The sequence below is a fragment of the Erigeron canadensis genome, chromosome 9 (genome assembly GCF_010389155.1).
Source record: "Erigeron canadensis isolate Cc75 chromosome 9, C_canadensis_v1, whole genome shotgun sequence".
NCBI classification, from domain to species: Eukaryota; Viridiplantae; Streptophyta; class Magnoliopsida; order Asterales; family Asteraceae; genus Erigeron; species Erigeron canadensis.
The window spans coordinates 29,068,336-29,091,152 of record NC_057769.1 but is presented as its reverse complement, the minus strand read 5'-3'; the positions used below and the strand labels follow the sequence as shown (position 1 = coordinate 29,091,152).

General features: G+C 32.1%; 3 protein-coding genes and 1 long non-coding RNA gene across 4 annotated transcripts; 1 reads left to right on the top strand and 3 right to left on the bottom strand.

Annotated features, from left to right (window-relative positions):
* Positions 1-1,033: 1,033 nt before the first annotated feature.
* LOC122583936 (CRIB domain-containing protein RIC4-like) lies at positions 1,034-2,627 on the bottom strand. The gene is made up of 2 exons (XM_043756309.1): positions 2,340-2,627; positions 1,034-1,452 (listed from the first exon to the last, which is right to left on the bottom strand). Exons 1-2 carry the CDS (start codon positions 2,602-2,604, stop codon positions 1,223-1,225), a joined length of 495 nt encoding a protein of 164 aa, XP_043612244.1. The 5' UTR covers positions 2,605-2,627; the 3' UTR covers positions 1,034-1,222.
* A 920-nt stretch (positions 2,628-3,547) lies between these two features.
* LOC122582119 (auxin efflux carrier component 7-like) lies at positions 3,548-6,563 on the bottom strand. Its single transcript, XM_043754478.1, has 5 exons — positions 5,533-6,563; positions 4,990-5,188; positions 4,815-4,900; positions 4,107-4,341; positions 3,548-3,929 (listed from the first exon to the last, which is right to left on the bottom strand). The coding sequence occupies exons 1-5, from the start codon at positions 6,266-6,268 to the stop codon at positions 3,863-3,865; spliced, it is 1,323 nt and encodes a 440-aa protein (XP_043610413.1). The 5' UTR covers positions 6,269-6,563; the 3' UTR covers positions 3,548-3,862.
* A 1,423-nt stretch (positions 6,564-7,986) lies between these two features.
* LOC122583030 (fanconi-associated nuclease 1 homolog) lies at positions 7,987-17,442 on the bottom strand. The gene is made up of 15 exons (XM_043755467.1): positions 17,290-17,442; positions 17,000-17,177; positions 16,001-16,500; positions 15,816-15,920; positions 15,016-15,280; positions 14,871-14,933; positions 13,710-13,784; positions 13,471-13,589; positions 12,575-12,645; positions 12,405-12,492; positions 11,336-11,476; positions 11,028-11,254; positions 10,305-10,578; positions 9,577-9,813; positions 7,987-8,787 (listed from the first exon to the last, which is right to left on the bottom strand). Exons 1-15 carry the CDS (start codon positions 17,425-17,427, stop codon positions 8,338-8,340), a joined length of 2,931 nt encoding a protein of 976 aa, XP_043611402.1. The 5' UTR covers positions 17,428-17,442; the 3' UTR covers positions 7,987-8,337.
* LOC122583031 lies at positions 10,524-11,714 on the top strand. The gene is made up of 2 exons (XR_006321301.1): positions 10,524-10,588; positions 11,155-11,714. It is a non-coding gene; the product is annotated as an uncharacterized LOC122583031 (long non-coding RNA).
* Positions 17,443-22,817: the final 5,375 nt, after the last annotated feature.

Sequence of the window (22,817 nt, the reverse complement as noted above, 5' to 3'; positions counted from 1 at the left end):
AAACGGTGATGATAATACAAAACAGTGGGGGAGAAATGCGTGTGTGTAAATAGGAATGAGAGAATGAAGTAACTGTGTGTTATATCTTAGAAGAGCGTTTGTCCGATTGTTTTTAAAGATATAGAATTAGATGTAATGTATGAATTATGAACAATATGGGGATATTGAAAATATTGTTCAATTTCCTAAAATATGAAGTGCAATATGTTTTATAATAGATTATAGAAGTATAAATATATTTAATATGAAAATTTTCTAAATAAACAATCTATGATATAAAGGTTTTGCTTTCGTGTTTGACATTATAAATACATATACTGTATTTGATAACTATTGATCGTGATTGTAATATTGCCCTTAATTGATTATATGATAAATATGATAAATTTTAGAGCAAGCCTATCAATGATAGATTGGTTTTGGCATTGTGTTTCATTATTCTGGAATCTATGGAGTGTTTTTTTCACCTAGTTCATTTGTGATTTTCGGGTTTTTCTAAGGGGTTGACAACGGATGGAATATGGGTGCGTAGTGGATGCGGCACCACCACTCAACACCGTCGCCAACGCTCCACCACGCGTCGTGGTGTCAAACGGCGTGGTCACACCACGCACTCGACCACTCACTTTTTCCTCTTGATTTGCGTGCCAACATCTCTTTTGACCATATAAACGGCTCTTTCCTTCTTTTTTTTAACACAAACAAATAAAACAATAAGATATTTTCTCTTCAATGAAAATCACCGTGCATCATAAAAATTATCGTGCATCAATTGCTTCATGAATCTTAATGCATTAATTCAACCATGATCTAAAGGTCAAGATCTTGTTTATTTATTTTAATCTAATATTTGTTTTACAATACATGATCCCTTGTTTTATAATATGTTTAAATTATTCTAATTCATAAGTCATAACTACTGATTTTCATGTGTTGGTCTACACTTCCTTCGTTAACTATTGTTATATTTATATTGCATTTTGATAGATTAAAAAGTATAAGGTCAGTAAGATTCTATAGAACATATGTGCAAATGAAACAATCTCAACAAAATCAAAATCAGACATGAGACACCCAACAAAACCAAAAACATATTTCACCACTAGACTATCCCATTTTTCAGTTTTCTTTGTCCTTCCATGTTTGTGTACTACATTCTCAAAACTCTCAATTTGTTGTATATTGTGTTGAACTTTAGCTACATTTCAAATGCCACGAGCCTTTAGGGGTCCTGCCTCTCACGCTGCCCGGCAAACGCAAGCTCAAGTTGTTTTAAAGAAACCGAAGGGGAAGAGAGTGTCTCCGATGGTTGAAAATGATCCCAACTATTTTCGGGGTTTGTAGTCGTTGATCCATCATAGCCTATGTGCGTTACATGCTTGACGTCGGTTGGGAATCCGATTTCCATTTCCCTCTTCCTCTCAACTTTAACGTCTTCCATATCTTTGTAAGCTGAAACCGAAAAATGAGACCAAAATAAGCAAGAAGGAACTATTTTAAACTCAAATGTGTGCCACCGGACATACTTGAAGCTTTCATAATCGATTACCATATAATACACTCTTAATTATCTAGGAGAGGGTGAGTTTATTGGACAATGGACAGAGTCACATAGATATAAGCGGCTGACTCTCCTGGGCCTAATTCGAACTCATGTTGGGCCACCCATGATGTTACCTATCAAAATTTTGTTGGGGAAATTTCATATATATCCTATTTTAAAAAAATAATTACTTATGTGCAAATTTTTAATGCATAAATATAATGCTTTTAAAGCATGCTTTAGACATATAAAGAGTGGCCCAAATTCTAAAATTTTATAGTTGTATGTAGATTAATAGGGGCAAATTTTGATGCAGTACTTAAATTGTTTTCAAATCAACCAATTAACAAGGTTAACAACATTTGGTTATAGTTTGTGAGCATTAGAAATGGTATACACCAAAATTTTGAGTTACACTACTATCACATCAGGGACACATCATGATTACACAAAGTATTTTTTATATAAAAACCCCTAAAATTAAACCTGACAACACCCAAAATCTATGTCTTATACTACCCTAATACCCAATAATATAAAAAATAAATAAACAAAATAAAATAAATGACTCCGTCCACCCCAATTTTCTTTCAAGCAAGGTGGACTAATCCACCCGGCCACTCCACCCCGTAGCCACACCGATTCTTGTAATCTGTCGACCTCGACGACCTCGGGTGGAAGGCCTTCCATCTCGTCCACCCCACAACCGTTACTAATTAATACATAAAATAAAAGGTTAAATAAATCATGCAATGTCATTCAAAAAAAAAATCATACAATGCTTCATTCCACATACCAAATATATTATTAAAACCTTTGCATGTAACTCTGATAACTCTGTCCATGGCCTTAGACATGTAAGATCTACTTGGAGCAACAGAATGCCAAGACTTCTTGATTTTCACCATTGGTGATGATGACCTCTTTTTATCTCCCTCCAAATCCACTCTTGTTGCAACTTGGCTTGGTTCAATCTTTGTGTTCCTTCTTCTTGTTGTTGACTTACTCAAACATCCTATATTAAAAGGAAGAACATAAATTCTTGACATTATGTCATTCATATATTACTTCTTAAAAAATCTTTTCTAACAATATATTTAAACTCAACTGCCTAAATGCCTAGATAAGAATAGATGTATAAGAAGGTTGTTGTTGGCATCAAACATAACATCTTTTCTTTTAATTGACATTCTTCACTTTGTAAGCAAGCTTTTTTCCTAAAGATTACACATTGCTAAATCTAGAGCAATGAACCTAAGGCGAGTTGTAGACTGTGCAATTGTAGTTGTACATTAATCTGGATATGTTGGTTGGCACTAGTAAGTAAGTTAAGATGTAAAATCCAACCTACTGAGTTGTGATTGCTGGGCTAATTGTGGAAGGAGTTTTGGGGCCTACAAACCGAATTATTTGTCATTAACGTACTTAAATTGTCTTGATGATTTTTATAGTTTGGTTCGTGTGTTACATCATCATCTTTTTTGTTTCTAGTTCATACAAGAATTGAAAGTAACCTGAACCAGTATGCATCAATTTTTTAGCATTAGTCTTGTATTCGCGCAAAATGATAAATAATGATTACATTTTTACGATTTTTAAAGGTTTCAAAATAATTTTGGCTATTTTTAGTAATTTTAAAGGACTCGTTTAGTTGTAGAAAATATTTTTGCATTTTTAAATTTTTAGAAAATAATAGAGTTTCTCATTGTTAGGAAACAAATGCAAATTTTGAAAACGCATTCAAAATTTAGAAAATGTTATTTTCGCCTTTTGGAGACTCTAGTTAATATGCATTTTATGCATTTATAGGGGGATGTGATGCATAGATGGCAGGAGATGTTACATTTTATGCATTCATAGGGGGGGTTAAACAACCTCATACGAGAAACGAAGGTCATATTTTTATTTTTTTTCTGTTTTTTAGCCCTTTACAGTTTATGAAACCGAATCAGATGGTGTGAGAAGATAAGAGATGCTTAGTATGAGGAGAATACGAAGCAAAAATCATTTCAATCAGCGGTCAATTTAGAATATAGAGAAATAAGTTACAGTTACCATATGGACCCAAATGACTATATAATTCAGTTTTGTTGCCAAAGAGCATACAGTGATAACTAACTAGTACAACAACGTTAGCGAATTAGTGTAAACCGTAGAACAATAGCCCCCGGCACTAAGACATTGTGCTACTCATACTACCAAGACATTTAAAATACTTTGTTTCACATATTTAGAGATTATATGCCTTTCTCTTGATATGTTGATGAGAACTCATGGATCAGTTCTTCCTCCATTTCAGTTTTCTCATGTTTGCTTTACTTAGAGTCCTAGTAATATGTAATACAGCATTGTGATAGGTAAAGAGATAATCATTCCAAATATCACCCTGTCAAGGAACAAAAGATATCAGTAATACTTAAAGTCGACGTACAGGTTTTTTTAGAAAGAAACGGGCCAAAAGTCACTTTATTTGTAGTAATCAAATATATCAACAGTTTTGTTTCAACCTATAGTAATGCTGTAAGATGAATATACAAGTAAGAGTGATATGTGAGTGACTTACGCAGTGCTCAAAACATCTGGATGCAGATTGTACTCTCGGGCGAACACAAAAGGCACAATACCTTGTGGTAATGAAGCTTGTACAATAGAAACTTGTAGAATGGTGCCTTTTAGACCTACAGCTATAGAAGAAATTGCCATCACAGCCGGTCCAGCTACAAACCTGGCAACCATTCCATACACTGCTAATCTGTTCCCACAGGCTATAAGCTTTGGTTGTGAAGCCATGAACAGACCTTCAACAACGTTGATAGTTAATGTTAGCTGTTTTCTTGAACAGTTCATAATGATAGTAGTCAGAGATCGCAAAAAAGGTGGGTCGGATAATGGATCAAAATGGGTAAGATTTTTTTTTTCTTGTTTTAACGGACTGGATTGGATTGACACAAAAAACTTACCATCCAGACTTTTTAATTTGCATATAAACTATCAACGTGTCAAATATGATTTGTGGCTCTAGAAATACACTGCGACTTTCAATCCATTTGTTTAATCTAGTTTACTTTTTTTTTTACGCCTTTGACTTGTTAAAGATAATACATAACCAATTTGTTCGCTAATAGGTCGAATATAATAAGGAGTACTTGGTTTTGTTCATACCTAGACTAAACATAGCCAATTTACGCCTTTGACTTGTTAAAGATAATACATAACCAATTTGTTCGCTAATAGGTCGAATATAATAAGGAGTACTTGGTTTTGTTCATACCTAGACTAAACATAGCCATTCCTAGGCCTGTATCTGAGAGAATGGTAACTGAATTTTCGAGAATCTGTGGTTTCTTTATTCCCCATCTGTGCATAGACACGGTGAATAAAGTTATACAAGAATTTTTGATCATCAGCGAAGAACACAAATGCCTGAGAATCAAGTGAAAAAATACCTGCAAGAAGCCAGAGCCCAGCTCAGACCAAGTATGCTTGCATATGAATTCGGGTTTTTCAATAACTTAAAGCATACCATTTTCAAGATTTTCTTTAACATCTCTGGTGATCCTGGAGACTGTATTATGTTCGGTTCATCAACGCTCTCCGCTTTCTCATTCTCTATGTTGCATACTTCTACTGACGGCTCACGTACACCTGTTTAATGCAAGTGTCATTTCAAAAAGGTGGCAATTATTTACATATGAGTGGCTTCGATTCTGATTTTTTTTTTCTTGACGCTAGTAGTTCAAATGGGTAAACAGAAAAAAATTTCCTAAGTGAAGAAACGGGTCGAAGATCTTAATTTTAAAAAGCCTCCTGTTCCATGTTTTCAAAAAGGTAGATTAATACAAGTTTGTTTAGTCATATTAGGCACAATGGCTAATACTCCGTATTACTATGAAGTACGATTGTGAACAAATATGTTTACGATCAAACCAGTTTGACCCGCTTTGCCTCATACCAAAAAAGACCTATTCAACCCAACCTGCCAGTCTTACCTGGAGAAGTGCAACATCTGCATCTCCAAATGAACAGATGTAACCCTCTTTTATAATCTTCAACTGCAGTTGCAATTGCAGGTGCTACCCTATTGAAACTCTGAAGTATGTGTGGATTAGAAGGCATGGAAAGCATCACATTAACGATATCATCTCCATTACAGGTACTCCTCTCCATCCTTTCTTGAACTTCCTGAAAACTTTCATCATTCCCACTAATACTACTATCACTACTATTTTTTTCATATGTAACCATTATCAAATTCTTAGCTTCTCTATACTCAAACAAGAACAAAAGCAATGTGTACCATATTATACACTGCAACACAATCGCTTGTACCATGATTGATTCTTTATCATCACCATACATGGATTTCAAAAGTGGGATTCCCATAACAAGTGTGTTTGGGAGTGTCGAAAGTGAAAATATGGTGATAGCCCAATCTAAGGTTCCTTTTTTAGACAAGTTTGTCCAAAGAAACAATACTATTAGCGTCAAAATCTTTGAAACACAGTCGGCTGCTATGAATTTTAGGTTCATTTTGTAAGGATTGATTCTTGAAATGAACTCAAAAGACAATAGAGGGACGGCAAAGATGGCTACAAATCTATTGATTCCCCCACATTGCTGTGGTGAGAAAATATTCCATTTTACAGACGCATAAGCCAAAAACATGGTGACGTATAGAGGTACTACGGCTGTAAGAACACTGTACAAGTCACCAAAGTTGATCATTCTGTTGGTATTTTTAGTATTTGGCGGGAATATGAGATGTTTTGAAGTACTTAAGTGAGAATTTGTTATTGCTAAAAAAGCTTGAGTTTTGATGTCTTGAAAGGGCTTAGGAATGCATGGTTTAAGCACAATGGGCTAAAGAGTTAATAACTGTGTCAGGAAAGTGTCCAAATCAACAGAGATGATCATTCACTTGATTACTTTAGTTTTAGGAGGGAACAGGAGAATTTTTGAGTGGTTTTTTGTGTTTTATTATTTTGATGATGAACACAGAGTTTGATGTCTTAAATGGCCTCACAAAAGCATTATATATAACATCAAGAAACTTGGTGCAAAAGTTGTTTGCAGACATAACAAGTAAATGAAGCTCATGTCAAATATGTAGCCTTCCAGTATTCTTGATCGTCGTATAAGTACAATAGCAAACAGGTATATATATGAATAAAAATACCACGAGATTTTCTAAATATGTACATACATATCCAACAGACCGTATAGACTATACGATACAAGTATATTATACAGTAACCATTTGAAACGTCGACTATGGTTTGAAATTCTCTCCCAACCGGCCGACCCCACAATGTACGAAGTCGGCATGGGCTAACCGGCCCGGTCCACCATGGAATGTGAAGTAACATGGGTCAAAATTTGTGGGGTATGACGAAAGTGTTGAATTGCAAAAGGGGATGAAGACAAGTTTGGAAATAAATGAAGGGTTTGAAGATTCAAAGATTGTAAAACTTTGGCAATAAATTGCACATAGTTTTGCAAGGTTGGTGCTTGGCAAATCCATGTGGGTGTAACATTTTACAAACACATGACCCCATTAGTTCTTGTATCTCTTTAATCATTAATCATGTACCATAAGAATTACATTTATCTAATATCTATCATTCTCTGAGTCGTATTCATACAAAAAACAAAAAGATAATGTGATTGCACATCTCATTAAATAGATTGTAAAATGAAGAGTAACAAAAAAAAATGTTCAAAAAAAAACAAAAAAGAAAATGTAAATAACAGATGTATATAGGTATTTGTTTTTCATAGTTACATTTACTAGAGCAGCAATAACTTTGGATTTTTGATATTCTTTTTTTTATACTACTCGTATATAATAAGCTTGGATTTTGAGACATGGATATATGGCAACGTATATGTTTTACAAATGATCATCAAGTGTCTAAAAGCTTGTGAGACAACAAAAGGTGTATGTTGTTCATATGTATAACAAGAAAGCATGGGTTTTCATGCAATAGGTGAGTAGTGACTACTAGTGAATGGTTAACTTTATACTCATGCATCTTCGAACTAATTATCATATATTTGTATATTTACATATATGTATATGTATATGTATTAGCATTATACGCTAAATTACTGCCACTAATCGATTACCATGTTATACACCAAAACTCTGTATTGTATTTTGGTGTATTATGTAATATGTAAGAGTCACCATAGATTTTTCTTAGATTCCACTACCAATTACATGATAACACCGTACTGTATTTTGGTGTATTTAAGTAATATGTAAGAGTCGCCATAGATTTTTCTTAAATGTCACTGCCAATTACATGATAACTCCAGTTTCTTCATATTATACATGAATTTTAACAGCAACGATGATGAGAACAGCGATGAGATTAGTTTTACAGGTTGAGTATTTTCAGATAAATAATACTATATATTAAATAAAAGAATACACGTTATGGTGAACCAAACAGCCCCTTAACTGATTAGTACAAGTATTAAAATACAAAGTGGGTAAACTCGTCTCCTTTCCTAATATGGTACTATCAATGAGACATTTTACATTTACATACTGTACATGATACATGAAACTATCAAAAATGTAATCTAAATATAAATGATTCAATTCGGCCTATAATTATATAGCTGGTTTGATGCTCTATTCTGTAATCCAATACAAATACACCCCTCCGATAAACTCCCAATCCCATTGGCAGAGTAATTGAGGGCTAACCCAACCAAACCATACAAACTTTTATGGTTTGGCAGGTATAATTAATTTTGGCCAAACCACCAAAAAATATGTAATAATCTTATTTGGTTTCGGGAATAGGAGGATTCACCCTGCAAACCTCAGCATTGAATCCAGAATCCATAAAGAACAAAAGCCATGCACGTTGTTGTTCAGAAAGACGATCACGGGGGCCTTTGACTTCAACGAGCTTGGCCTCACCACTATAATCTGAGTGGAAACGCCACAACAGCAGATCTGGCATGCCACTAGACCAACTCCTGTAATCTTGTGCCAGGTGTCGACAAATGGAAGCCAGACAACCGCCACCTATACATGACACAACCGCTCGAAGTTCAGTTAATGAATGTCGGTTCCAGTTAACACCTTGACATGATGTTCCCAAATGGGACTCCCACGAAGTTATAAGGATTTCCTCAGCCATGCCTTCCTGAATCTTTACTAGTAGAGGTTCTATAATGCTTTTCCTAGCTTCATAAAAGTAATCAGTGTCTAAATCTAAGGGTGATGTCTGCAATGGATATAAAACCAAGATCAGATAAGATCATATGCACAAGTAGAGGTGACAAAACAGGATTTCAGGTAACAAGTCAAAACAGGTTCAGCTCTAAATAGGTAAGTTTTGTGCAGATAAGGTTAGGATGACCTGAAACATTGTTTTTAGAAAAAAATTACATATAATAAACATGTTGAATAAAATTACAAAACTTATATTAATAATCTCATAATACTCCATAATACTTTTTAAAAAAAATAATACATTTTTTTAAATATGGCACTAAAGCAGTGTAGAAGATTGTATGCATTCAAAAAACAGCTTGCTTTTTGTTCAACCTTTTGACCCTGTCCAAGTCCAACCTGTTAAACATCTCATTGTTAACCTTTGCTTTATTTTACCCATTAACCCGCCAAAAGGTACAAGCCAAAACTACAGGTTCAAGAGTACATACGTTGTAATTGCCAACTCTAGGAAAGTTGAGATTGGAACTTCATATTGTATTACATTTCAATACTGCTGATTTTTGCCAAAACTACGAACATAGTTATACTGTTCAAGTAATTGTTTGTGTTTAACACTTTACAGTCAAAAGACACTTTAGTTAGAAGATTATACATCCTTATTATTATTTGATGAGAAAAAAGCATGGTTTGACTCATATATCACGAGCGCAAATGCAGTATTAACCTTGTACCAAATGCATTAAGGTCAAAATTCCATTTCTAACAATCACCAACACATAATAAACTAAAAATATGAAACCTTTGTAGTTTGTACCTTAAAGTTACTATAACTCAATACCTGAAATCTGGTAAGAAAGACATTTGGCATATCTGCAAAGATGACATCCCACATAAGAAGTCCGAAAACAGTCAGCCAAATGCCACTTTCTGAATGAACGCCTTGCCATTCACCTCCTTGTTCTCCCGCATAATACTGCAAAGCAAGCTGCTCTACCCCACATTGTTCTCCATCTTCACCATAAAACCGGCTCTTGGTCCCAGTTTTGCAGTTGAGTGGCCTACCGTGAACATGAACCTAGATAGTAGTTGCACAGAAGATCCTTTTAAATAAAGAAATAAGAACACAACATATAACATTGAATCTCCTATATGTAGGTGGTAACAGTGGGAGAAGGATGTTAGGTAACAATTTGAAACTACTCAATCTTTAGTATGGTCGGATCACAATGGTTTAACCCGGAAATACTTTCATATATGTTCTAAATTTATTACAAGTAACTGTTGCATGGACTACAAAAAACTGAAAACCAGCATCACAATAATCTAAATCTTTGAATAAATACCCTTTGCCAACTTTCAACCTGTTTAGCCCATTTGACCTGTTCTTTCTTAGATATTTTTTTAACTTGGCCATTTGATTTGTTTGAGTTAAAAATAACCCAAATGAAGCCATTAATAAGTATATAAGTCGATAAACATCATTATTTCATGTCTACAAACTAATAACTGATGACACTTCAGTAATTTAAATATACCAGATGAGAAATCAAATTGACCAGTAACAACCTCAGGGATCTTCCTTTTAACAGACTCTGAAAAGCTTGGAACTTTCCAGCGTCTTGGAGGTCTTCCCAGTCGAAGTACTCGCCTTTGCAATGATATTCTTGAACCAGCACGAACCCATGGATCCTCTAAACCAACTTCAGCAACAGACAGGCTCTCACTGACACGACCCAGATGTTCCAAATCAATGGACAGTCTCAGTGTCCAATAACCCCTTCTTCTATCATCAGCAAAATTAAGCAAAAGGTGCTTAAGTAACTCTATCGCATCATTGTACCTAAATGAAGGTAAAATATTTCATCCCTTACAGTCAGATACAAAATACATATAGATAGACAAATGTTGGCTATGTGTTGGATTGGGTAACAATGCAGAATATGACGAGGTAAATATGGCAAATTGACAAGTTGGGTAACAGGTCAAAACGGATAACTGGTTTTTTTTTTGTGCTAGGTTGACCGAGAACACTCTTTTGAGAAAAACCTTGCATTCTCTTATAAGTAACTAGAAAACAATTGTGATTACAAACCTATATCACTTAAAAAAAATTGACAAAGTAAAATGACTTAAAGAGTTCCATGTACAATAAAATACACTTTGGAAAGCTTTCAAGCCTTTTCCTTAAAAGATAATTTTGTTACCTGTTTGAACTGTACCAAATTGACCCAATCATAAGTAAATAGGTCAAAATCGCCATGTCTATTAAAAAGATACCACAGCCCATACCTACGTTCAGACTCAAGAAAAGAAACACCTAACAGAACCACCTTGGAGTAGATCCATAAAGATGAAAAGCATGGAAAGGGTGCAGACAATTGTTTAGAGGTTGAGAATTGCATTCTTTCTTTGGCAGAAGTGGATATGCGAGAGTCAGATACTGCAATACATCTCAAGACCATTGATGAATCATCTTCTTCAAGAGATTCATCCATGACCTGTGCCACTTCAAGAGCCTAATGACAGCTCACCACCAGTTATAAGTTTAGTAAAGGCTGCATAATACCTAAAATATGTGAGAGTGTCTAGACATTTACCTCTTCATAAGATAGTAGATCATTCCGGCTGGAAAATATCTGGTCAGTGACAACACAATTGTAAGTTGGATATTTCACAATTCCCATATCCACGAGTAAAAATGCTGACAGATCTTGCTCTCCATTACAGAAGAAAAGCCTCTGCATAGCAACAACATAAAAGAAAGATATCAGGAATGTATCTATAAAAGTAAAGTTTCAAGCTGGTAAAAATGTTTTAGTTGATATAGTGTTCCTTTCTTCACAACTGAATGAGCCAATTAAGAAATGTTTTATTTTAGATGCAGGTGGGGATTGATCTTAAATATCATGACCACTCAACTAGCCTTTCAAATTGTACGGGTGGGCGGTTAAATTTATTTTAATACTATTACAGTTACAGTGCTAGTTTAACCTGAAACTATGGATATAAACTCGATTGAGAATCAAACCATCATATGGATATTTTCACCATAAGCAATTTCAATCAAAGAGAAGTTATTAACTATACAAAGTCCCACACTATATTGATTTGATGACCTTATCCACTAGGAGTATAGAATAGACTTTATGGATTTTTAAATATTTTCTAATTGCCATCTCATCACTAAATGGTGCCTCTAGTTACAATGACATTAAATTCATCAAAAAACTGAGATGTGAGTATCACCATCCCACATTCTCATGAATAAAAGTTCCACCCGTAAGAGGAAGCATACATGACAAGATCGCATGAGAAACAAACTGTTTTTAATTGAATAAGTATCATAAAAACACCTTAAACATCATGTAATTATAGTGAGCAAGTAGTGTAACAGGCTCTAACTTAACCTCATATATATATATATATATATGAGGCCATGGCTAAATAAATATTCAGATTAACATCCACCCTACACTGCAAGCCTAATTAAGAGGCAAATGCTCCTTCAACTTCACCATAAATATCATCAAAACATAGTCATGGCTATGGCCTATGCGTCACCCAAAACACTTTTATCAATCTACTTAATCCATTGTTGATAAACATTTGAAATCTAACCTGAAACTTAACCAAATAACCTCTTAAAGTATTGTCATAATAAATTACCTCAACACGCCAAATTAGGGAGTCAGCTGCTAAAGAAATACGAATAAAGGAGCCTGTTTTCTCCAATACCATTTTATTTAGCAGTAACCTGCAGTATACATGGTTGTAATTAAAAGAAGAAAGAAAGTGAACATGAATGGAGCAGAGAACTTGAAAAATCATGAGATGACCTTGATCCATTCCCAAATGCAGAAAGAAGTGAGGATATGGAATCCTGCTTTCGTGAAGTGTGACTACGTTTCTGTAGAAAAATCAGTTTTATCAGAAGAATATTCAAACTCGAAATATGATACAATAACCATAAAGGAAACTATGTTCATTTATACAACAAAGTTTAAACTATAGAATGGAATGATAACGGTTATAAAAGCCATCATTCATGTAAACAAAGTTCTTGATGCGGGATTTTAAGTTTAGGAGTTGAGTTTTTCATTAAAAAAAATTATCTTCGCTCAAATCTAGTACTCAAGTTTTTTTCAGATAGAAATATCTTGCTAGTGTGGTAGTTGAGTACTTCTCTGTAGGGAAACATAAAGCAGATTTAGGTGATAACAATTTATGGCCCGTATCTGTCCGCACAGTAGTTCTCTTACTGTATGGTCATCAGAAGCCAATAGGAAAATTTAGGAGCACAACTACAGTATCAACCAAATTTAGGAGGACCCCTCCGGAATGCTCCATTAGTGGATAGTAATTTTAATTTAATGACAATCTAGTTTAAGAATTGATTTGGCATGCCCAAAATCAGACTAAAGAGAAGACTATGCTGATATTGATAGCATTGAAATTATATTGGTAGAACATGCTGACAAGCCAAAACGTTATAACTTCACGATCTATAGTTGTAGCTTTTATACGCCTCAGTTTTGCTATACAAAAAAGAATTAGCAGCGCAGCTTGTTGCCCGCTTTCCTTCGATTTCTATGTAAAATATAATATATAAAAGATATTTGATTAAAAGTTTCTAAACCGTTTATACTAATCAATAAAACCCCATTAGATACTTATCTAAGTAAAGAAATTCCACAGTGATACAGCTAAGTATAACAATTTCATTAACGCAGACCTTATCAATTACTGATAACAATTCACGCAGTTCACCAACAGTAAGAACATTCAAGATCCCTTCCAAATCATCTTCATGTAACTCACTTATGGTTTCAACGAAACAAACATAACCTGCTTCTGCATGATGACATGATACACAACCTCATCAACGTCAAAACTATATACATGAATACTAGCCTTTACAACTAGGAGCAACAGTGAAAAGCTATTACTGTTTCACATGAGATATTAAATTACCCGAGAGTTCCTTCACTGAAAGTTGATAGTCCAGTATTTCAGCATAAGAAATATTAGACATCCGAAACCATGGCCCTGAAGTAAGAAATGTTAACTTTAATCATATCTCCTGAGTATACAAATTGACAAAATCAAAGTATTACGCTTGTAAAACAGACATCAACTCATAAATTACCCTGAGCCATTCAACAGCAATCACATTTTATCACGCCACACCACACATACAAAATTGCTTAAGCATATGCCAAAACATACATAATGAACTAGCATTTTACCCGCGCAATGTGGCAGCGGTGGTGGTGGTAGCGGCGGTGTGATGTTGGCGGCGGTATGGTGGTGGCAGCGGTGGTTAGTAGTGGTGGTGGCGTGACGGGTGGTGGCAGTGTGGTTATTATTGTAAAAATATAATAATGTAAAAAGGGTAGTGTAATTATTTTAGGAGTTGATGAGTCTATGTTGTAATTTATTTCATTAAAGATTTAATAGGTATTGTAAGTGGAGATGTTTAAGTTGATGAAAAAAGAGAGTGAATTAATTAATTCATTAAGGGTAGAATGGTAATTTCGCATGGGGATATTTTTATGAAAGAGAGTGTTGAAAAGTGTTAAGAGAGAGTGTGATAATTTTTATAAAGTAGTATAGATAGTTGAGCTCACACATAGTATAATATCAAAAGAATATCCAATTCTTATAGATGCTCCTGTAAATATTTTCTATGTCACAAAATAATTACTTCTCCAATATCATGAGAAAAGGGGGAAAACAGAAATAGAACTAGAAAAAAATAAATAGTCCGAGACTCCGATCATGAACTTGTTAAGAAGAACAAGATATCTCAATCAATTCCCTTACCTTCAAGTCATCCACACATTCAACTCTAATAAAATATCCAATGTGTTCAAACAACATGTGATATTACTTTGGTTGTAAAAAACAATCTTATTATAAATGATTTAAGTGCTACAGATTAATGTGTGTTTACATGTGTGTAACTCGTGTAAAAAGCTGATTGTGATTCCAATGTTGTTCCTAGCATGACATTTGTAGTACTTTGATTTATGCTGCATTGAACTTCTTTACAAACAGATTTTACCCAGCAAGACTAACTAATGAAATGCCAAAAAATAAAGCATTATAGAACAATAAGACACATTGATTTACCTTTCCGTGTATAAAGACGAATAAAGAGCCTTTGACTATCATTAGAAAGCAAGAGAAATTTTTCTACAAGCACAAAACATGCAAACTTAATATTAGTAAGTCAGTAGAAACAAACATACATATAACAACGGTACAATATAGGCACCTAAAAACGTCTTTTCTTCAAATGTGAAAACATGAGGAGCGGTTCTTAGAACCTCTTGTAGCAGCAGACAAAAATTATGTTGGTACTTAACCATGCCAAGGGGGAATGCCTCACTTAAACTGGCAGCGCTTATAACATGTCGACACAACGACTTGAAAACCTGAACTTTTTCACATTCTAATTCAGTAGTAGAAATTTTCTCCCGACACCAAATCTGAATTGGGACAGCAGCATGAGAATGTTCAGGAACCAACACAATACAACCCTGCAATACAGCCCCATTGCAAAATATCATGCAAATTGAAAATATGACGTCACATTACACACTGTGCCAGGTACCTTTAAAATTAGAAAACTCCTGATATCTACATCCACATAATGCTATCATATGATGAAACATAATGACATTATAACAGATTATGGTTAGTCATGAATAGTTGAATACCATGAAGCAAGGCAAGTCCGAGGTTTATTCTACCTAATGGATTGGGCCCTAGCAGAGAATAAAGTACAAATTCAAAAAATTATATGCATACAGATCATAATGTGATGCAAGCTAGAAACTAACAAGGTATCAAATTCACAGTGGTAAATAAAAGTTCATTGGAAAATGACTGCTTATGGTGCAATACAGCATAACTTCATATCATATGATCGGTAAGCACACATAGATGCAGTGATAGACGGAACAAGGGGACAGGAGGTATAACATGGAGATAATAAGGAATCCATCATAACGAGTTATGACATATGATCAGTAACAACTGCATTGGAATCAGTTAAGAGAAATGCTATACTACCTCAAATCTCAAGCCAAATATATCCATTAACTTCGACAAATGTTCAGCTAGCTCTCGAGGTATATAACCAAGCATTTTGCTGCATCCAGATTCTGAAGAAAGAACCTGGAAAATTGCCATGTAATTCTTAAACATTTGCAATTTATCTAGAATCATAATGTAAATTATACATCAAATAGATTAACCTTAACGGCATTAGGGTCCTTGGTATTTTCAGGATCTCGACAAAGATATATTTTATCTTCTGCGTGTAATTCTTCTAATTCACTGAACCTTCGGCCAACAATGAAGGTTGCAAGCAACTTTCCAGATATTTCATCATCTGAATTGGGGCTGTCAGTTTCACAGACCTCAATTTCAGGGATCAGTGAAGGGGAGTTGACCTTCCCATCATTAATTTCAGTTATAACACCCATGGTAACTATGTCCTCAAACACTGAGGTTTCTGCTGAAACATCTGTATGCACAAGCGGAACACTGTCTGGACTTGAAGATGTCTCAGACATGATATCGTCGGTTTCCTCAATACCTACTTCTCTTGAACCAGTTACGTCATTATCACTATTTGAGTTTGTCTTTGTGTCATCTAAATTGGTAAGTGAAACAGGAGATTTGGATCTAGAACAGAACTGAAGAAGCGTCTGCTGGCTTAACTTCCGTTTCGTTCCTCTCTTTAAACATGCATCTGAAAACCACATACATCCATAAAATTTTAGTAGAGTTGCAAGAAAATTAAAACAGCATCAAAACAGAGTTCAAAAATCAGAAAAACCTGATAAACTTTAACACTACCAAAAAGAAACAAAAACTTGCGTAGAGCTGAATCACAACTTTCATAAAGATATTCACTACTTCTACATACTTAACTCACGTCTTTAATTAAGTTGTGTCACGACTTTCGTGAACTTGAAGTTTACACGGCAAAATGTGAATCAAACACAACCAACTAACCAAGCAGTATACTTTAACAATTTGTTGTTTAAAAATCATCGTTTATCGTCTACGAATCACTTCAACGACCTAGAAATGCTCATTATTAAGTTGCGCAGGTCGGAACTACAACACCCTAAACTTCTTAACTAATCCTAAAAATGAAATATAAACTACTAAAATGAAAGATGAATGTAAGTCATACATATACATACATATTATATATATGGCCCTATATATATATATATATATACCTAAATGAGAGTTAATCGTATACTCTTCACCTCGAATCTTATTTCCGCAAACCGGACAACTAACCTTCTCAACGCCCAAACTCCCAACCTTATTTCCATTTCCACAAATACCTTCCTCTGCTACTACTAAATCTCCCCCTTTTACTCCATTTTCATCTTTCACCGCACCCGAAAATACCTACAAAATATTCAAAATTATATAAACTAATTTCACCACAGTCATCATTTTCTACAACTACTATCAACAAAAATGTTTATTTAAAATTTTTTTTTTAAAAAAGAAAGAAAACCTGAATGGGAGCAGATAAAAGGGATTGGCGATTGGGGAGGAATCGGCGGCGTTTCCCGATTAATCGGATTAAGCTTTCACGGCCGGTGAGTGCGGTTCGATTATTGTTATTATTGTTTGATTTTGCCCTAATTTGCATATTTTTAATTATTTTTTTCCTTTTGTTTAGGAATCGGGTGAATTTATATTGGTTGATCTATCCCGCCAAAATGAGGTAGTGAGATCGGTGGTTTCGTGTTACCGCGTTTTCTTTTTAAGATTATGCATTTGACCATTTTTTTTTCATATAAAATATTAAATAAAGATTATTGTCCCGCGTAATACGCGAGATAACATATTTAATTAGTGACAAGTTATCGTTTCACAATATTATACGTTGACAACCATATATAAAAGATGTTGAAAATAGATTAATTAGTATCATGGTGCCAAAGTTGTAAATTAATTAGTATCTTGTTGTTAATGTATGTCTTTATATAGAAAAAAAAAACCATAAAATTTCATGATTTTATGTTTCTATAAACAATTAGTAACACTTCAAATTATTGTGTCAAGTGATAATTTGAAATTCTATATAAACAGATTTGTTTAGCGGAATATAAATAAGAGTTCTATATGGATTTGACTTCTCTTTAATTAGTGTAACTATATTGGTCATTTTTTACAATTTTCACGTAGTTTAATGTTTATATAAATATACATATAAAGAAAATTTAACAAAACAAAAGTAGTTAGCATTTGAACGACGCATGTCTGAGATGAAACCCAGTATTATTGAAAACCCTCTTAATTATCCACTCATACAAACTTTGAAAGTGTGATTTATACCCTTATGGATTTCCTTAAGGTTTAAGACCTTACCAGTAGCTCACCTTTTGAAAGTTTACTTTTTATGTTTATAGTTAACCTTTTGAAATTTTTAAAATTAATTTCACATCAATATATTGAGGTTTCGAAATATGCACTTATAGTTAAATTTTTAGAAATTTTTAAAATCATGGTTGAATTTTATTATTAATATTAATAATATTTGAAACAAATATTGGATTTATGTAACAAATTTAAAAACTAAAATATTTAGGAAATTAAAATCTTAAACTTTTAATATTTACTTTAATTAACATAACTTATGTAAAAGCAAATTATAATACAATAATTAAGATTTGAAAGTTCATAATATAATCTTATAAGAGACCCTAAATTTCAACTTGTAGATTTATTAGGAAAAACATATAATGAATAACTTATTAAAAAGTGTCAAGTAATAAGTTTTTCAATTTGATAGGATCAACAACATAAGCAACTGTTAATTAAATGAAATAAAATATCTCAGTTGGTTAATAATTATTTAAGAAAATCGTATTTTTGTATATATAAAAGTAAAATTATATTTTTTGTATATTACGCGAGACAATATAAATACACGAAATAAACACAATAAGTTTTAAGAATAACATAATTATTAATTATAGATAAAACATGTTAAAATACAATTGTATTGTTATGTAAAGTTTTATTTGCATCAAAAATGGTTTTTTTAATTTTTTTTCTTGTAATATTTTGTCAATATATAAAAGGTAATTGTTCTTGCATTGAAATTTAAATATGCGTACGAAATTAAACTAAGTTAATAAAAAATCTAAGGCATGTAATGAAAAATTCAAACTCATTATGTGTTTATAATTATATACCATGTATTCAATCTCTTTATATAATTAAGAGATGATAGTTTCATAGGTGACATTTTTAGTTTTTTTGTCACATTAGATTTTTAAAGAGGTGTCATATTTTTCATTTAAATTGTTATATCTATGTTGCCATGTACAATCTTTATCATCAATTTTGATCATAATCATTAATCATAATCCTAATCATTAATATTTAATTTTCCATTTTATATATAAGTACAAAGATTATATATATTATACTACTTTTTTTTTAATTAATTCAATGATAATTATCTTTTATCAAATAAGATTGTTTATTATATTATGTTTATTTTTTGAAAAGTATTTATTATATTATATTTAATAATTATATACCATGATATATATTATACTACTTTTTTTTTTAATTAATTCAATAATAATTATCTTTTATCAAATAAGATTGTTTATTATATTATGTTTATTTTTTGAAAAGTATTTATTATATTATATTTAATAATTATATACCATGAGAAAGACTTTTATGATTTAAATATTTATGTTTCATTAGTCTTACTTTTATACTTAGCGTATATAATATATTCATAAATTATAATTTTATTTTATTTTATCAGTCGTAATCTGATAGTTCTTTATATTACCATAACTATGAATAATAATGTAACTATCAATTATTGTTTTTATATTTTTGTTCTCAATTATCCCGCACAACATACGAGTTTAATCTAGTATCTAGTATATATAGTGAATGACATGCTTTTTCTTTTATTAATAAATTAATAGTTATCTATATTAGTTAAATAATAGTCGGATAATTTAAAAGACCTTTAATGTATATAATATAATTGTAAACGATTTGATAATTTAATAATATGGTTACAATATAAACTCATACATGCATGAGTATATATATTAGTTCATTATGTTTACATATTACACTAATCGATCGATCTATTGCTTCCTAGGTATATACATACTTTATTAAATATACAAAATTTAATTATTTCAAATACAAGGACTAATATTGTGTTTTCTTAATATTAGTAATTAAATATTAATGGTGAAAACTGTAAATTAGTGATGGAAAACAAAAAAGTGTAAATTATCCAAAGTAGATGGACTAATGTTGTGTTTACTTAATATTAAATTTGGTAATGGTACTATTATTTAGATCTAAGGGTTGTAATTAAAAGTTTGAACTCATCTAACGGTCCTTATTTCTTCATAAAAGAATTTAGGACCTTGTTATATATATATTAGTAGATTGTCAAGCAAGCTTCCATGTCAACATGTCGTTACGAGTATTATACAATTTTGTGATTTTCTAACTAATCGCCATAAAAATCTTTATATATAATAAAAAAGGATTGTCTTTTAAAACTATTTTTATAAAAAATATTATGTGGCATGTTCATAGTTTTTTCTTAAAAAGATTTTAATTTATTTATGATGTCATATTTACTATTGAACATTTTTAAAAATAAATAATCCATTAAATGTTTATTTTAAATTTCTATTTAAATTTAAAATGTATTTTATTATTTTTATTAATGCAATAGGTACTTATATATATAAATTATGTTAACTAATTTAGTATATTTCTAGAAAAAATATTATGTGGCATGTTCATAGTTTTTCTTAAAAAGATTTTAATTTATTTATTATGTCATATATAGTTATCTTTATATTTTAAAAAGAATTTTAATTAATATACCCGGGTTGAACCCGGGTTTATTAGCTAGTATATTATATAAAGTATAATATAATGTTATTTTTCTATGTAAAATCTCCTATCTTTCCTCTTGATAAAATTAAAAATTTGACAGGTGGCAAACTCTCCCCTATCTTAACAAAAACTTCTATCAAATGTTTTTCTTTTTTTTTTCGATCAAAAAATAAATAAAATAATAAAATGTATTTTTTTCAAAAGCTATTCATAACCCGTCATTCTCATCAAAATATTAATAATCTCGTATTCTAAACTCTATGAATCATAGAATTATCATGTCGAACATGGATCTACCTACATTTTTTTTAGGGTTTTTAATATCAATTTGAAGGTTCTTATTCCTATGATCGTTCGATCCACTAATCGATTCATCTTCTTCGATTTCAATTTTAAAATCATATGATTAAATCCCTCTCAAGTAATCATTTCAATTTAGTTATTCTAAAATTCAAGTTTTTAATGGCGAAGGTAGATGGTTTAACTGTTAATTAAATGATTTCAGGAATATGTTAATTCGTTGGGTTTATATGTTCGTCTGATCACTTGCTATCTAATTTCAAGAATACGTTAATTCATCGGGTTGGTCGAACGACACGTGGAGAATAGTTGACATTAAAAAATAGCTTGACGTATTTTAACTGGGGCTAATAATATATTTGTATATAGATGAGAAATTGGAACAAGTGGGAATCAGAAATAAAAACACCTACTCAATGTTGTACCATAATGTCAAAATCAATATTTTTAACGCCTTACATGTAACACACAGTGTTGTACCATGATGTAAAAATTAGAAGCAGACTCTTGTGTCTTTTAACTTTGGGTCATGTAGTTTCGTTCAAGAAAACATTCCGGCTTGAAACTGTATATATAGATGATAGTCAAGTTAGTTTTATGATCGAGTATTTGAGCATGGTGTAAATGTCATTTGTTCATAGAGATTTTAAAAATATCAGATTTACAAGAGATACATCTTTAGAGAAAGACATACACATGAGTTATTGGAGCAAGTCTCCCAATATATTTTTGATTGTAAGTTTCTCTCTATACTCTATATATCTATTCTCTTTATTTTAGATGGCATCTCATTTGAAATATTGAATCATATCGATCGAGGTTTATTATATGCGATGCAAAAGTAATTTAATCCGTAACTCTTTGGACTTTCTTATAGTTAGAAACAAATTGAAGTTAAGCGGGATAATCTTAAAATACTATAATCAGTATCGTCATCTTGTCAACTTTTTAAGTACTAACCTTTTAATTGACTATTGTAGGTTTGTTTTTTGATTTTACAAACTATTTGTTAGATCAGCGCCCAAGCCCCAAAGTTGACTGCTTGATGTTAAGGTATTGATTCATCTTCATAAATATGCATTTAGATGTCTAACTACAAATTGGCTATGAGAACCTCAGTTTCACCATATAATCCAGGGTATTATTGTATTTTAGACGCATTTGGCACTCCATACCCATAGCCACTCAAGGTTCGACCTCTCAAGTTACATTATTAGATCGCTTGAAACCAAAACATTATAAAATGGGCCATGTATCATAATGGTTGCATTTTTATTCATAAAGATGATACAGGTTTTCAGTCGGAGTGTCTGATTGTTCTCTTTAATAGCAAAAGAAAAGCTCTTTGTGGTTGTTAATTCAACAACCTTTTGGGTAAAGGAACTGTATTTGACAAGCTTTAAGACGATATAAATATATGTATTAATGTGTTAGTGTAATAAATAAATGTTGTTCATTGTAGTATGTTGGAATATTATTATATACATACATATAATATAATGTTTGTTGGCATCCGAGGTGTTCAACAAGTCGAAAACAAAGCATATAAGTGACGGTTGAGACTTTTGGACCAGTTACATTACTGTTTAAATAGTTTCCCGTATATGCTTTCCAGAATCCAATTTTCATGTTTGAAGCCAAGTGCATTATTATGGGAATGTATCTGCCTTTTTAGCAAAAAAATTTATTCTGTACATCTTTGGATTAAAACAACCTATACGATCCATTCATCAGTAAATTGACAATAAGTGTTCTTGCACATAACACTTTATATTTTAAATTTCCATTGTTTCTACTTTTTACATGTCTATAGGTTTAATCTTCTTTTCTTTATAT

Coding starts and splice junctions, on each gene's coding strand:
- LOC122583936 (XM_043756309.1), bottom strand. CDS start 2,604: ATGAATGACATAATGTCAAGAATTTATGTTCTTCCTTTTAATATAGGA. Junction 1,453..2,339: donor AGGTTTTAATAATATATTTG/GTATGTGGAATG, acceptor TTTCGGTTTCAG/CTTACAAAGATATGGAAGAC.
- LOC122582119 (XM_043754478.1), bottom strand. CDS start 6,268: ATGATCAACTTTGGTGACTTGTACAGTGTTCTTACAGCCGTAGTACCT. Junction 4,342..4,814: donor AATGGCTATGTTTAGTCTAG/GTATGAACAAAA, acceptor ACGTTGTTGAAG/GTCTGTTCATGGCTTCACAA. Junction 3,930..4,106: donor CCAGATGTTTTGAGCACTGC/GTAAGTCACTCA, acceptor GTTCCTTGACAG/GGTGATATTTGGAATGATTA.
- LOC122583030 (XM_043755467.1), bottom strand. CDS start 17,427: ATGCAAATTAGGGCAAAATCAAACAATAATAACAATAATCGAACCGCA. Junction 15,921..16,000: donor AGGACCCTAATGCCGTTAAG/GTTAATCTATTT, acceptor GCAATTTTCCAG/GTTCTTTCTTCAGAATCTGG. Junction 10,579..11,027: donor TTTCTTGAGTCTGAACGTAG/GTATGGGCTGTG, acceptor ACCTTCATTTAG/GTACAATGATGCGATAGAGT.